Raw genomic sequence first — 16,574 nt, forward strand, 5'->3', positions numbered from 1 at the left:
CATCTTGTGTAGTGCATTTTTCTGGGGATACTCAAGGGTACGCAGTACCCACGCCTTCCCCCCTCCCCAAGTTAAAAGTGTGGCACTTAATGGAACAACTTCATGGCGATTACTGGCACTTTAAAAAGAAAGAAAAAAGCACGGGGGCTCCCACATTTAAAGGGCAGGAAGGTCGTAGACAATACTGGGATGGGGAAGTTTCCCTGAGCGCTGCTCTCCTCGGTTGTGATTCCTGGCCTTGCAGCCTCCCACAGAATCTCCCGGGCACTTGCGGTTTTTCCCCATGAATTACCTTTGGTATAAATTACTTAACATAAATTTACTCTAGAATTGGGTGCCTTTGCCTCAGCTTTCTCTATATATTGGGGACTAGCGCTGAATACCCCCCCCCCCCACACACTGAGGCGCCCTTGAGATTTGTGCGCCTTCATTTTGCATGCAGCGACCACGAGCGCAGCTGGCAGGAAACCGCCTCGGGAGCCCGGCCAGCAACGCTCCTCCCGGCTTCCCCACACGCCGCCCGCCGGCCCCCAACGGGACACCCTGCCTACGCCTCCCGGAGCCTCTCGGCAGCCTGGCCTCCCCGCCCCCTGCGTGTCACAGGCGCTCTTTGCATAGGCGGCGCTCCCCGCCGGCAGCCCCCTTTATAGGCTCTCCCCTCGCGCCAGCCGAGGCCAGAGCAGGAGCGCGAGGCGAGGCAGGCAGGCAGCGCGCCGCAGCCCCACCTCCTTCGCCGCCGCCTCCTCTTCTTTCTCCTCCTCCTGCTGCTCCTGCAGCAGCGCCGCCGCCACCAGCGTCTCCCTCAGACGCTCTGAGGCAGCTGCCCAGGCAGGAGTGGCGCGGCGTCCCTTACCTTGGAAGAGCGAGGACAGCCTCTCCTGGCTCGGGAGCAGGCGGCTGAAGAACCCACACGCAGAGGGAGAAAGGCGCCGGCGGAACCTGGGGCGAGGAAGGAGCGGCCTCGTATCCATGCCGTGAGCTGCCCCGGTCTCGGAAGGCTGGACGGGAGCGTCCCCGAGGAAGCGCCGGCTGTAAGTTTCTCTCCAGCCTCTTCCTGCGACCTGTTGCGTCGCGCGAGGGTTGCTGGTGCCCGGAGCGGCGCGCGCCGGGTCAATCAATGGGATGGGGGGGGCAGGGCGGGGAACGGACGGACGGACGGTCTACGTTCCACCTTCTGCCTGGCTCGAGCGGGCAGCACTTGCATGTTGCCCGCCCGAGCCTGGGCAGCCTTACTCGGAAGCAAGCCCCTCCGAATTCAGACGGACGTGCCTAGGATTTGCAGCTTTCAGCCCTGCGACCCACGTTCGCGAAGGGTTGCAACGCGCGCTTTTTGAGCATGCACAGAGCGCACCGCCGAGTGAGCACCCAGAAGCAGCAGCATCCACGAGTGTGGGATGGAGGGATAGTGAAGGGTGTGTGTGTGTCGGAAGGTAGAACTTGAAAGTAGGATCGAGGCCCCCGCCCCCTTCACCGTAGTTCGCTTTTTGAAATGCAGCTCTCTGTGTGTGTGATGCGCCTGGGGTTTTGTTCCGAGGGGACAATTGTTTATACAGCGCAGAGAAAGGGAGCCGGGTTGCAGACAGGGCACGTTTCTGCCTTTCCGTCCCACAGGAAGAGGGAAGGTCAGAGGGTGTGCTGCTTCCTTCCTTCCTCTCTCTTCCGAGAGATGGCTCTGGCTTTTCTCTCCCTCCGCCCCCCCAAAGCTTCACTTCAAAGCGGAGGGAAGTGTGAGGCAGCCGTTGACAGAGCTTTTGTATTTCGTAGAGACGCACATGGCGCGCTGCTCTTCCAGGCAGCTGCTGAATGGGCACGTTAGGCGAGGAAGTCGGCTCTACATGTTTTAACATTTCAGGCGTCATAATCAAGAAGTATTTTGATCGGCGGAACCGCAAAGTAACAACGTGATCCATTGAAACATGAAACCTCCCCCCTTCTCTCTCTCTCTCTCTCTCTCTCTCTCTCTCTCTCTGCCCAAATCACTGGGAAATTTGAAGTACTGTACTGTATCTTATTTCAATAATAAGAGAGGCGAAGGCGTGTGTGTTCTATATAATTTTATGAAGCTGGGATTTTATCCACTATGCTCAAGTTTTCTGAAATAAAGAAAACTTAAAAATAAAGGATATTGAGAAATCCTAGTTATCACTTTTTCACTTGTGGTCACTATGGAGGGGTGTTTTAAAAAGTAAAAATATATATATTTATCTATACTTCATTTGAATATTTAAAACCCAATGCAAAATATTATCCAAACAATAACTTTCTGAGCTGGTTCAAGAAAGCCGGCTCATCTGTTTCTGCATTACTACGTTTATTGCTACCCTGATAAGATGATAGAATACTGACAGGTATTTGTATGAACTGTTGAACTATGGCTATGCATTTCTGTTTACCAGAAAAAGATTAATATTTTGCACTGACCAGGAGGTCTTTTTGAACCAAAATCAGTTTATTTAACAATATAATGGAATATTTTCCTAACCATACATGAGTACATGTGATAAGGAACGATGAACTGTATCAGTATTTGCTTATTATTATTGTTAAATTTATATACTGCCCTACACCCACAGTTCTCAAGGCAGTTCACAATAACTTGAGTCCACCCCTCATGCAGCTCCTGTGAAGTTTGAGAGGGGGCTGCACACAGGAAGCAAAAGAAGATTTTAGCCTTAGGGTATTTTCTTTTTCATTGGGTAAGGTATTATTGCTGCATATGAAAAACAGATAGTAAGGTGATACCCTTATTGGATCAGCTGCTTAGAGCAAGGTGTGTGTGCAGACCTTTAGTTTTTCCAGATTTCATCCTAACACCAAAGAACTCAGAGACTTTCAGCTAGACTGTGCTTACCGGTGTGTTTCTTAAAAGTTACTCAGGAATAAACACTCAGCTGAATTATTGAATAGTCATTGGAGATAGAATTTCAATAACATGTTTGTTTTATCTCTACCTGTCTCTACTCTTAATCTATTCTCTGCTCATTTGCTCATTGATTTGGCCAAGACTCCCAGTTGTCACAGTTTCTCTTTGGAGACTATGTGGAGCCTCCCTGTTCAGTGGCAATATATCTGTGAATAACAGGTGTGGGTGGGTGGGTGGGTTTGTGGAACAATGAATAGGCAATAGCCATTGGCACCATGACTTGCTTGTGAGATTTCAGAATCATCTGAATGCTATGTAGTTTGTAGGCTGGTGCTGGAAACAGATCAGACTAGATTTGTCTGGTCCAGCAAAGTATTTCTTGCATTCTAGAAAGCTTTAAGAATGAGGACCATGAGCCATCAGTCAGGTGTGTAGTTGCTTTGATTTGCTTCCTACTGAATTCCTAATAATGCAGCAGTGTTTCAGTATGAGATGCACTATGTGCAGATTACATGTTGTTAATTTTATGGGGGGGGGGACTACCTGAAGGGTGTTGCCTCATCTTTTTTGTTCAGTGTCTTTGCCAAGCTATCTTAGCTAAAATATTTGTGGCTTGCGTAATCTGCAGCAACAAAGGAGCAAAGTGTTTCAACTGATAGCTTCGAATGCAAAATGATTTATTCTAGTGGACTGTAGGACACCCCCATATGTCCAGATAAGCAGAAGTTCATAGAAATAGATGTGTTGAGATGGAGCCATATGAGAGATAACCAGTTAGCCATAAGGTCATACTTTTCGTAACAGGGTTCTGCTGCATTCTTAGAACCCTCTGTAATGAAATTGTATTAAAAAGCATTAGAATATTTATTTAGGCATTATTTCAAAAATAACAGTGATACTCTTGTATCAGTGTATTTTGAGTTATTGTTAGAAGTGTATAAGGAAGTGAGCATAAGGAAGTTGTGTGCTTTTTTAAAAATCCAGGTTTACTTGTTCTGCTCAGAATTCTTCTGAAATTGCAGTTTTATTATTTTTCAGATTCACAAAAGCTTGGCACAGCACCCCTTTACAAGGGCATGGATTGCTGAAAAACCATACTGGCAGGTGACCTTCAGCAATCTGTATCGATGGGCTCTTTCCTGCTTTTGTTCCGTTTATGCAAATGCTGTCAGATTACAAATTGTTAATCTCTGCTCAGAGGAATTTTTTAACTTGAGACATTATCTTGTTTAGCTTCAGGCTTTTAACTTACTTGTTAAGGACCTCCTCTTACGTGATGCTGTATAGCCACACCTTGGAGAGACTTGACTTACAAGTACTACATGGAACCAGACCTGCTGCAGCTTCAAGTATTCCTTTTTGTATATTTTAAGTTTGAGCTGGTTTGCATGGCACAGTAAGCAAAACCTTGGCTTAGCAGGAGCACGTGAATGTGCCGGCTCTCGCAGCTGCTTTGCTCTTTCATTGTCCCCTTTGCTCCTGTCCTGGCACTGAATTAAGCCCAGGTTTCGCAAGGTGTGGTGAGCTCTCTCATCACTAGCCACAAGCCGTAGCCATGGTTTGCTTTTTTGCAAGAGCAAAAGGGACAGAGGAGGAGCCAAGTGGCTATTCTCTGGGAACATTTGTGTACCAAGGTTTGGCTTAGTGTGTTATGCGAACCAGGCCACTGTGTGTTAATCCACAGACTTTCTGTCTTCCTGCCCAGGACTACTTTTAGGAAGGTTTGATCCCTTCATAAATTTTTATGTGAGTAGAGTAGTAACTCTGTCTAGAGTTTGTTTCACAAGCACAAAGGATCCTATCTGCAGAGGTCAAGTCAACATTATTTGTAGGATCAGATTTGATAACTTTACTTACCTAATCTGAGCAGGTATCTCAGATTTCTTAGGCTTCTTTTTCTCATGCTTTCTGCTGGTGACATAAATCTGGATTCAGATCATAATGATTTTCTGCAGTAGGCTGAAATGAGGAATGGATTCCTTCTAGATGTATGATGCCAACTGAGTTCATTGGCTAGGCCTTAGAGGTTTTGGGGGATTCCTCCATCTGGCAGTAGTAAGTTATAAATACTAAGGAAAAACTAGGCTAGTTCCACAGTACGTGTTAGGTTCCAGCTGCAAGTTTTCACTTGATGATTCTAACTCATGGGGTGATAACATCATCTAACTTTCCGGTAGGTATACCGGGGACTCCTTGAGGCAATGAGGTAAATGGTAATCCAAGATTAGTTTTTGGGGCTTTTGAATGCCAGGTTAATGTATGATTGTTTGTCAGATAATTTGCTTAGCTGTAAGAGCTAATAACAGTTTTATTCTCTGTGTCTAATTTTATATATATGGTGAGACAACACAATCTTAAACGTTTTTACGCTGGAGTAGAATCAGTGTGGTTTACTCCACTGTAACTGTGCTTAGGATTGCAGCCCGGGTCTTCATTTTCTTAATTGCTCACACTGAACCATGTTAATGGAGAAATGTGAAACATTAGACTCAGCATGCAGATTATGCGACTGCTTTGCAAGATGTATCTCAGAAATTCACTTGCAGTGCTGTTCATTCCATACGAAGGCTGCAAATCCAGGTAATAAAAGGATTACTGCATATTTCACCATCAAGGTACGCCACATCTGTAATGCTGAGGTGTGCCGACAGTACATTGTGGTGACCCACTGATGGATTTCCCCTCAAACTGAGGCTTTATTTCCCAAATCAAAGATAACTTCGTTCTGAGTAAATATTATTATTAAGATTGGGCTGTAAAGCTTGAAAAGGTTCTAGTCTCATAGCAATTTCCACAAGTGCTTAGCAGGGATCAGCACCTGTACTACAGAGGCTTCAAAAGCCAGCATAACAGCCAACACCTTCTCCATAAGGTGATATCAAATAAGGAAAACCTGCAGAGCAATCCAAACCCCTGATCTGCCATGTTGAAGGAGGTTTGGATGCAGTGGAGGTGTACCCCCCACCAGCAGGGAAGCCCCCACTAGCAAAGAACACCCCCAATACACCTATCCAAGTGGCAGGCCGGTTGAGCTGGTGCTGGTGTCATCATGATGGGATGACTGCGGGCCCAGTCTGGACCACTTGTCCTAGCCTGGCCTCTCATTTTGTGCCCTAGTTGGTGTTTCCAGTAGGGCCGTGATGGTGCCGTTTCTCCACTGTTGCTGGCCAGAGGTTAGAGATGTCAACTAAATACTCAAATATGAGTTGGTTGGTGGGCTGTTTCCTCCCCTGTAGCGGCTCTTTGCCTTTGCTCAAGGGCATTGTGCTTCTAATCAAGCATTGTGGACATACTGTATTATGAAACATACCTACTTTCCCTGAGCTTTATGTGTGTCTAGGGTATGGTCACGTCCAGTGCTTTTTTTCAATAAAAATAGGTGCTGGTACTCACCAAAGTTGTTAAAGTAAGTGCCACACTCTTTAACAACAAGGAGAGGTGCCGGTACTGCGTACTTTTGAGTGCCCCCTGAAAAAAAAGTCACTGGCCGTGTCCTTTCAGGTGTCCTTTCATATCTGACTCATCATCCAGCTGCAGATTAATGAATAGTTCAGCTTCTCTTTCTTCTGTTGACACTTTCTGCTTGGGTGACAGGCTTAGTCTTGTGGGAAAGTTTCGTGGAGGCCATGCAAATTATAACTTTCTGCTCTCCAGACTTCCTTCACTCCTACCTCTGGACTGTGAAAACTTACTTAGGCTCTTATTCTGTGGGCTGTGGTTGTTTCTATGAAACTTGAATCAGAGCTGGTCTGACCTGCACAGCAAGTAGACCCAACCCCACTGGACTTTAAACTCAGTTATGAGTGAGAGAACTTTTTGCTGTGGTGTGTTAAATCTTCCTCTCCTACCTGTGTTCTCTTGGTGCCCCAAAGCCTCCTCTATCTCTTGTGTCTTCCTAATGGGACAAAATGTTTTGACTTGAACCTGGAACCATTAATAAAGACCTATCAGGCTGCAAGGATCTATTTTGTTAGGGTGCTGGCTTATAGATCTCTCTTGCCATGGTTTTGTATCCCTTGTCACTAAATCTGAACTTACATGCGCAAGGGCATAACCCACTTGAGATTAATGCAATAGTTTTTGCTCTCAGAATTGAAGGATACTCCAGAACTCAGGCTCTATTTTGTTTTAGAATATTATTAAATCACAGTGCTTGCCATCTTAGAATATCTGCTACTCATAACAGAAAGTAAAATATGCTAGGCATGGTTTCGGTCTTTCCTTTTACATACCTTTTTGGTGTGTTTGGAACGGTTGTATGAGGATAGTATCTTAATGAGTTTCATTTGTGAATGCTGGTGCTCCAAGCAGTATTTTTACATTCCTGAATGTAGTGTCTCTTGTTGCTCATCCTGCTATGATTCAAAGCACAACAATGTTTTAAATATGTGTATCTGCATATTTGGTGAATCAGCTGCTCTGTACTGGGGAGGTGTAACAAAAATCAGAGCTGTCTCTTTCCCCCCTTTTCTGAGTTACAGTGCCAACATATATTGCCATGAAAGTAGGCTATCTAGTTTGCCAAGATAAACCTGCTATCTTGAGCAACAATTTTCAGAATATGCCAGTTAAGAAATTTGTATCGGAAAAACACAAACAGGCTCAATAGTCTGTGTCTTCAGCTTCTGTTTAGAATTGCTCAGAATTCGGTTACGTTTTGTAAGATGTGGGCGGTGGAGGAAAAGAGAATATCATCATCATTTTTATCTCCTGAGACTTAACTGTATTTTTTTATGTTTAGGTGTGGAAGAAAATGTCAGTCAGCATGCATGAGAATCGCAAATCTAGAGCCAGCACTGGCTCCATAAACATATATCTGTTCCACAAATCTTCATATGCTGATAGCGTTCTCACTCATCTAAACCTTCTGCGCCAACAACGTCTTTTTACGGATGTGCTTCTCCATGCTGGGAGCAAGTCATTCCCTTGCCATAGAGCTGTCTTAGCTGCTTGCAGTCGATACTTTGAAGCCATGTTCAGTGGAGGACTCAAGGAGAGCCAAGCCAGTGAAGTCAACTTCCATAATTCCATCCACCCAGAGGTTCTAGAACTTCTCTTGGACTATGCATACTCCTCAAGGGTCATCATCAATGAAGAAAATGCTGAGTCTCTTCTGGAGGCTGGAGACATGTTGGAGTTTCAAGACATCAGAGATGCTTGTGCAGAATTCCTGGAGAAAAATCTCCATCCTACTAACTGCCTCGGCATGCTGCTTCTGTCTGATGCTCACCAGTGTACCAAACTCTATGAGCTCTCTTGGAGGATGTGCCTTAGCAACTTCCAGGCTATCAGCAAAAGCGAAGATTTTCTCCAGCTCCCAAAAGACATGGTTGTGCAGCTCCTGTCTAGTGAAGAATTGGAGACTGAAGATGAGCGTCTGGTGTATGAGTCTGCCATGAATTGGATTAACTATGATCTGAACAAACGCTACTGTTATCTACCAGAACTGTTGCAGACGGTGAGACTGGCCCTTTTGCCAGCCATCTATCTGATGGAGAATGTGGCTACCGAGGAGCTTATCACCAAGCAGAGGAAGAGCAAAGAGATTGTTGAAGAAGCAATAAGGTGCAAGTTGAAGATTTTGCAGAACGACGGTGTAGTCACCAGTTTGTGTGCGAGGCCTCGAAAAACTGGCCATGCCCTATTTCTTTTAGGAGGACAAACCTTTATGTGTGACAAGTTGTACCTGGTTGACCAAAAAGCAAAGGAGATCATCCCCAAAGCTGACATCCCAAGCCCAAGGAAAGAGTTCAGTGCATGTGCTATTGGCTGTAAAGTCTATATTACAGGTGGCCGGGGATCCGAAAACGGCGTCTCTAAAGATGTTTGGGTGTATGATACGCTTCATGAAGAGTGGTCCAAGGCTGCTCCCATGCTAGTAGCTCGGTTTGGACACGGTTCTGCTGAACTCAAACACTGTCTATATGTTGTTGGAGGGCACACAGCAGCCACTGGTTGCCTCCCAGCTTCTCCTTCAGTATCCTTAAAGCAAGTAGAACAGTATGATCCTGTGACCAACAAATGGACAATGGTCGCTCCACTTCGAGAAGGAGTAAGCAATGCAGCTGTAGTCAGTGCAAAGCTGAAGCTGTTTGCCTTTGGCGGTACCAGTGTCAGCCATGATAAGCTACCCAAAGTTCAGTGTTACGACCTTTGTGAAAACAGATGGACAGTACCAGCCACCTGCCCCCAGCCATGGCGATACACAGCTGCAGCTGTTCTGGGCAACCAGATCTTTATTATGGGTGGAGATACTGAATTCTCCGCATGCTCGGCTTATAAATTCAACAGTGAAACTTACCAGTGGACTAAAGTGGGAGATGTTACAGCTAAGAGAATGAGCTGCCATGCAGTAGCGTCGGGAAACAAGCTGTATGTTGTTGGGGGATATTTTGGCATCCAGAGATGCAAGACGCTAGATTGCTATGACCCCACTTTAGATGTATGGAACAGCATAACCACAGTGCCCTACTCCCTAATTCCCACTGCATTTGTGAGCACATGGAAGCATCTCCCTTCTTAACTGCATGGGTGCCTATACAGGTAAGAAACCACACCTGCAAGTTACAAGTTGCTATATATCTTACCCATAAGCTCAAGAGATTCATTGTTGATTATAATGCTTTTTGTTAGTGGAATAGGAAACAGACAAGGCTGGTGTGATTCAGCCAATGCCATATCACGTTGACAGAATCAGGAATAGAACCCCACTGTCTTAATTAAACCTCACTGGCTTGCAATATAAGATCAGTTTGCGCAAGGTGTTTTGTTCAGCACTGTGAGCAGTCCTAATTGTCCCCAGCTATGCATTTGTGTGGGCAATATAATGATGGACTAGTCAATCATAGATAACAACCATTAGTAATTCATGGCACAAGAATTGCTTTTGGATGTATTTATGATTATTTGCTTCACATGTTATCTTCCTTTGTGCAAGCAGGTACTTGAGGGTAGTTGGAGACCGCTTGCACATAGATATAAAAATGAAAATATCAAAACTCCCCCCCCCCCCGATACTGGATAGCATTGTCTGAACTGCATGAGATTTAGCTTATTCATGAAATTATCTACTAGACTCCTGTTACAACTCCTATTACTGCTTTGCTAACTACACTATCTGGAAATAAGTTAAATTGACTAATTGCAGGGAAATATATTTGCAATCATGGAGCAAGCAGGATAGTTGTTGACCTTAAAGGATAAATAGGCAACTATCATCTGTGTGTATGGACTACATTTTTCAAAAAATACATTTGGTATATAACATCAAAGGGAAAAGCTGTGGGCTTAGGTAGTTGAACTTGGTGGAAACACGACTATTTATAACATTTAAGTAGAAAGCTTCTGCTTGTGAAGGAAAAAAAGAGTTTAGTTCCTGTGCCCAATGGTGAATCACGCTGACCTTATGCTTAAAAGAAGACATGCCATTTGGTTCAAGTAATAATTTGGTCTGCAAACTCAAGAGCGTTCCAAAGCCCATAAATTCTGCTTTATAGTATGGTGCAGCGGCCCAAGTTCTCACCTGATGATGTGGGCAGGTGCATTGCTGGTGACTTCAACGGAATGGCATCTGCCTACAAGCAACTCTGAATTTCCGCTTGGTCATGCAGGTGCTTGTACTGTTCTCTTGCTGGTGCAAACATTTCCCCCCCTTTTTTCCTCCAATTTTGAAATGCCAGTGAAGCTTCCTCAAAACATAGCCTTTTCTTAACAGTTAGCCCCCTATCACTGTCTTTTGCTGTTCCAAACTGGTAAAATATATTTTAAGGTAAATTTGCAATCCTAAGCATATTTGCTTGGAAATCTGTGCCCTTAGAACTCAGAGGGGCTTACTTCTAAGTTAACTTGTACTTCCAACACCCAAGTGTGGGTGTTTTTGCTTGGGATGTGTGCAGCCCAATCCAATTCATAGCTGATTGTTGGCTTTAAAAAAACAATTAAAAGAAAACAACAAAATAACCAGACTTGGTTATTAACTAGTAGTGAGGCTACTCCAGTGTAAGTAGTCTGAGAAATGCAGTTCCTGCTACAAGATGCTTGCACTGTATTTTCTTCCAACATTTGGAAGCAGCATAATAGGCCTGTAAAGCCAGCCAGGTTGTAAAGACTCTTTGATATTCTTTCCTTGTGAAGGTTACAATTGGTGGGTAGATTAAAAGGAACTAGCTAAGTGGTTTTTGCAATAAAAGTTGGACAAACTATTGCCTCTATAACATAGTAAATAGCAAACAAGGAGAGCCATTAGACATAGCAATAAAAACTATTGCAAATTGGGCCACCGAAATGTAGAAACACCAGCCAATATGGTTGCAGGATCACAGCCTTAATTCCAAAGAACTCATAGTGGGGAACCTGCAAGCTTGAGATTCTCAACCATTGGCCTATAGATGCTCTCAGACCATTCACTGATATCACTTGTATTTGAGGATAACCTGCATGCCAAAGATGATAATTGTGACTGTCCCTTGACTAAAACAATTAAGCAAAATAACAACAATAGCAACAGCAGCAACAACAAAAATCACATCAGCCTTCCTAGAGTGCAGTAGTGTTTCTTCAGATCACGCTATTTGTAGTCTATTGTTTTAGTGGCCATGGATGTGATTGTCTTGCGAGTAACTAATCCTTCACTCCAAATTGTCCCCAGAGAGACAGTGATGCGGTCTTTCAAGATTTCCCCGAATTGTTCTAAAAATAACCGTAATAAAACAAATGGGTATCGTGTACATAATCAGAGGACTGCCCTTTCATGTTAGCAAGGGCACAGAGCAAATTTGCTTGCTGTGCTGCCCATCTCGGATGTCTGCTCCCCCATACACTCTGTAGACACAAAGCCATTCCTTAGCTTCTGTAATGCATTAAGATAACTGTAGAATTCAGTCTCTAGGGCTGCATATACATCCAGCAAATAGATCTCTTCTCTTCTTTTTTTTTACTGTCTCCTGCTGCTTTCTCAGTGGGAGGGAGGGACAGAAAGGAAATTGCTTCTGATTGCGCTCTGTTTTCATGGTGTTGTGTGGCCCCAGCCTGACAGCAGTTGGGAAGATCTTAAGTGTGCTTTGTCTCTTCTCTCAGACTTGTAGGCTCTGGAGCAGGGGACCCTATCCCACCCCCCACAAAAATGTGAATACTGGTTTCAGTGGCTGGAGTGGAAGTTGAGGGGTGGGAGGGTGGGGAATGACACACCAGGCACAAGAATGTGTAGAAGACTCTGATCAGCAGGAAATATTTCAAAAATAATGAAGGGGCTGTATCTTTAATCTGCAAGAGGCGATGAGCTAGGGCTGCAGATTTATCCTGAATGCACTCTTCTGTACTGCGGTTCTAGTACAGTGCTTTTAGTTTAAGGTTGACTTGAGCTTTCAGTAACACACATGTACATTCAAATCAGTCGCACCAAGTTAACTGGAGCAGTTCTGCAATTACCCCAGCGGAAATCCCATCAAACTTTGCCTCATACATTCTGGCAGAGCTATTAATTGCTACTTTAAAAACCAGCGTGGTGCCTGGTTTGAAAACTGGCTCTGAGCATAATAATGAAGTGAGAAGGTGGAGTCTGGACGCCAAAAAAACGGCCGGGTCCAAAGCCAATATTTTGCGCTGCATAATCAACGCACGGGGGTGGGGGGTGGGGAGAAGGCTTCAGTGCAGAGGCATTGAAGCATACTACATTGTCACATGACAAAGCACAGCAAAGCAGAGTTCTGACATAATGAATAGCAGAAACGTTTTAAATAAGGGGATTAATATGTCTGCCATTCATATGCTGAATCAATTCTATTCAGGATTCTCCGTGGTTAACAGAGGGCATTGGTTAGAGATTTTCTTTCCAACAGGCTGGCTCCCCCCCCCCCCCCCACTTCTTTCCTTGGCTAGTTTGATTTGGCTCATGACCAAAATGACTGTCTTGCTACTTCTGCCAGCAACTTTGCATTACATGAATTTTTATTCTGTCTCTGTCACATTATCTGTTCATGCAGCTCACAGGAGAGTTCCATACTGGATCAATCAATCAATCAATCAAATTGAACCGCCCCCCCTCCCCGTGTTACTTATACAGTGGTACCTCGGGTTACATACGCTTCAGGTTACAGACTCCGCTAACCCAGAAATAGTACCTCGGGTTAAGAACTTTGCTATACATGTTTACTCGGATATAAGACATATTAAGCTGAATGAGATTTACTCCCAGGTAAATTTGCATAGGTTTGCCACCTAACTGGAGTCTATATAACTTTGATATTTGTAGTCCTGTGAGCTATCGGCTGCTGGTTATTGGACAAGTTCTAAAAAAAGGCACCAGTATAAACTAGGCCTGACATTGAAAGTCTTATGGTATGTTGTTTCCCCCTAAACTTCCTTCTTTTTTCTTTCTTTTAGCTTGTTCCATTATTTGGTGAAGAAATGTTGGAACTGTGGAGAAGCAGCTTTAATGAAGAAGAAAAAAACTGTTCCTTTTTATTTTGAGTTTGAAGAAAATATTCTGCACCTTCTAAATTCTTAAAAAGTTGGAAATGAAGGAATGGGAGGGAGAATATTGTCTTCAGTATATCAGCACATAGTTTAACTATGAATGAATGAACGAACCTATGATCCGATCCCTGTGTTAGTAATTGTGGATTAATGTCAAGTTTAATCAGCCCTTCAAAGCGGGGGGAAGCTGAACTTTTCAGAGCTGCACAACACAGCACAAACCCTCGATTTTCATGGACTTTGCTGTTTGTGTGCAAAATTTGAAATGGTTGTCACCTCTCCTTTGTGACAGCTTGAAGTGTCAGCAGCAGCTGCTGAGGAAATGGGCCAGGTCTGGAGCAGCAAGATGTCTTTGTGAATGAAGATGCAGCTGTATCCCCTGCCACAGGGAAGGGCTTGTTCTCTTAGGCAGTGCCTGGAGCATCGGTTCAAATTGCTGAGCTGCATTGTTGTAGCTGCAGCGAGTGACCTTCTACTTGCTAAGGAGCAGCACACCTATTAAAAAAGAGAGAGAGAAAGGAGGTTTTTTGCAGCATTTTGTGGGCGAAGGGAAATAACTCCATTTTCCCCACTCCCCACGCATATGATTTCCTCTTGTATTTATTAATTACGACTGTCCTACTCTTAAATTGTTACTTGTTGTAGATATAGCTATTTATTGTTCAGTGCTTGCATGCGGAGGGAACGATGCCTACAGTTGTCTTTTAAGGGCTTATGTGAATCGTATGTTTTGCACATTCTGTGGTCTTGTGACTTGCTGTGCTGCACAAGAAGAAAAAGTGCTGAGTAATATTTAGGGAGAGGAGAAATGAGGTAAGGAGTCAGAAATTGAAGGATTACAAAGTAGCATCTTAAATTACACGTATACTGAAGGAGGAAGCCATGGAGGTCACTTTCTCAGGCCACTGTTTTGTGTGGCTTGCCAGTGGTATCCCTGTTACACTTGATTTGCCTAGTGTTACCTTTTTTTTTTTTTGAAGGAACTCACCTGGAAGTAGCCACTGTCACTTAACAGTTTTCTTCTTGTGCAGCCTCATCGCTACTGGAAAAGGGGTGTGTGTGGAAAGCCCCTGCAGAATCAATTTACACAGAGCCCTGTTCATGGCATTATCCAACATTTTATTTTTGTTTATTTATTTATTTAAAGTTAGCCGATGGGATGTCTACTATGGACCCACTTCATCCAACCATGGGAAGTATTTTTGATTCAGAGATGCACAGCAAAATAAAGAAGTGCGGAAGCGTTTTTAAAAAAAAAATTCCTTTTTTTATTTTTTAAAATTAACACCGACTCTTTGTCCATCCACTTTTGAATTTAAATTGTACACCCACACCCACACCATCAGTGTCTTACAAGGTTTGGCATGATTGTTAGGATGACAAAGGAGAAAAATTGCTCAAACATTGGTTTAATAATAATAATAATAATAATAATAATAATAATAATAATTCCTTCATTAATTAGCAAGTTAAGCTTTCAAATGCATACTATCTGGAAGCATCACACAGGATCCCGATCAAAGTCCCATCCCCTGGAATTTATTTTTTCAGTTCTTACTTTCAAGCCTGATCATTCCATTCCATTCTTGGTTGGTTTGTTTTTTCACACTTTGTGTCTTTGCCAGACTTTTAGTTGTGCTTTCCATGAGAATCGGTGCAGCTCAACCAGCGTAAAGCTGCCAGTCCTCATCGTGGTTGGTTGTCTTGTCTTAATGTTGTATAAGCAAAATTACTTTAAAATGCATGCATGCATGCCTAAAAGGAATTATGATGATGATGATGATGCCTGCCTACATAATGATGATGATGATGTAGCTCAACTCTTCACACTCTTCACCATATGGGAAACACAGTAATCTTACATTGCATTCCTTTGAGTGCTTACACAGAAGTAAACCCACACCGCATTGCGTGGGGCTTACTTCTTAGTAAGAATGTTTAGGATGGCATTATCAGTCTTAAGACTCTTCTCATGCTGCCATAGGCTAATTCTGCAGACTCAGTTATGTGCATTTCTTATGTATTCCTATTCGCTTTAATGAGAAATGGGTGTGTGTGCAATTTTGCAAATAGCGAGTAGTGGTTCTTAGCATGGCTAGCCAGAAAGGTTTTTAAGAAAGTCTGAACAATACGCACCATATAGTTTGATTTGCAGACCACTGTTTTGATTTGCATGTTTTTGACCAGCTTTGACATTTTCGGCTATTACAGCTGTATCAAAGGAGGCTGTTTGAGTGGATTCTAGAACAAAACTCTTTTCAAACTTTGATTCAAATGTACCGAGTGCCTGGGGTGGAGGAAAAATGAAAGTGTTCCTAAACACCATCAATCATTTTTCAGTGAAGCCTAGTGTATTGGCTATTGAGGGCCAGTGCCCTCAGGACAGCTGCACTGGGATGCAGTAGGACTGGTGATAGGATTTGCTGCAGGTCACTCTTTGCTCTAGAAAGGGTTGTTGGCATTTACTGTTTGTTGGTTTAAGAATCACTGCTGAAGTTGGCTCTGAAGAGGATTCTTTTACACAGCAACAACATAAAATGCCAGTAAGTTTAGTAAGAAATTGTGAAAGATGGGAAACCCTCTTTCAAGTAATGCATAGTGGATGACTTAAAAACCTGGGGAAAGCTATAGAACATTGCTTTTGCAAACAAACACAAAACTACCCCAACTTAAATTTGGTTTGTATAAAGTCTCCCACCACAAACCCTTTATGCAAGGGTTGTCTCTCACTTTTGGTTTGGAGGTGCCTCTGCCCTGCCATAAAAGAAAAAGTAACCTGTAAAGCCTTGCCAAACTCTAATCATGTTTTTGCATTCACTTAACACAGGCATGCATTACTCCCAAGGTGTTCTGAGTAAATGGCTCAAAACCCTTTGTTTAGGGAAGTGACAGAATCCTGTCTGCAGCAGCTCTCTCTATAACTGTTTAGCTTATGACACAAATCTGTTTTGTAATACCATCCAATTTCCTGAAGCGCCCGAAGTCTCCACAGTTGTATTTCAAAGCAGTGGTTTGCTTTCAAGTCCTTGGATTTAATTCCTGGGCCTAGGTTGAAGAAAACAAAAAACCAGGGTGGCCCCTAGCCCTGCAGGCAAATATTTTGGGTTCCCGCTCTTTGAATAGACGTGGGAATCCTGGCTTACTACTTGGCGATTCCAGTCCGAAAAACACCCTACACTTCTGAGAGAAATGCAATTCACACCAGAGTACACACAAAAACCTTGGCATAAGACGAGAA

The 16,574-nt window shown here is 43.6% G+C and overlaps 2 protein-coding genes across 2 annotated transcripts in view; one reads left to right on the forward strand and one right to left on the reverse strand.

Moving 5' to 3' along the window:
- The window catches only part of HEXB (hexosaminidase subunit beta), a 50,430-nt gene extending 49,475 nt beyond the window's left edge, over positions 1–955 (reverse strand). The window contains exon 1 of the mRNA XM_053409067.1: positions 854–955. The gene's annotated coding sequence lies outside the window, so the exon portion shown is untranslated. The remainder of the gene's footprint in view (positions 1–853) is intronic.
- ENC1 (ectodermal-neural cortex 1) lies at positions 931–14,551 on the forward strand. The gene is made up of 3 exons (XM_053409065.1): positions 931–1,031; positions 7,605–9,406; positions 13,244–14,551. The coding sequence occupies exon 2, from the start codon at positions 7,617–7,619 to the stop codon at positions 9,384–9,386; it is 1,770 nt and encodes a 589-aa protein (XP_053265040.1). The 5' UTR covers positions 931–1,031; positions 7,605–7,616; the 3' UTR covers positions 9,387–9,406; positions 13,244–14,551.
- Positions 14,552–16,574: the final 2,023 nt, after the last annotated feature.

Source organism: Podarcis raffonei, chromosome 11 (genome assembly GCF_027172205.1).
Source record: "Podarcis raffonei isolate rPodRaf1 chromosome 11, rPodRaf1.pri, whole genome shotgun sequence".
Lineage (NCBI taxonomy): Eukaryota > Metazoa > Chordata > Lepidosauria > Squamata > Lacertidae > Podarcis > Podarcis raffonei.

What these genes read in the sequence shown, in the direction of transcription:
- ENC1 (XM_053409065.1), top strand. Translation starts at nt 7,617, where the DNA reads ATGTCAGTCAGCATGCATGAGAATCGCAAATCTAGAGCCAGCACTGGC.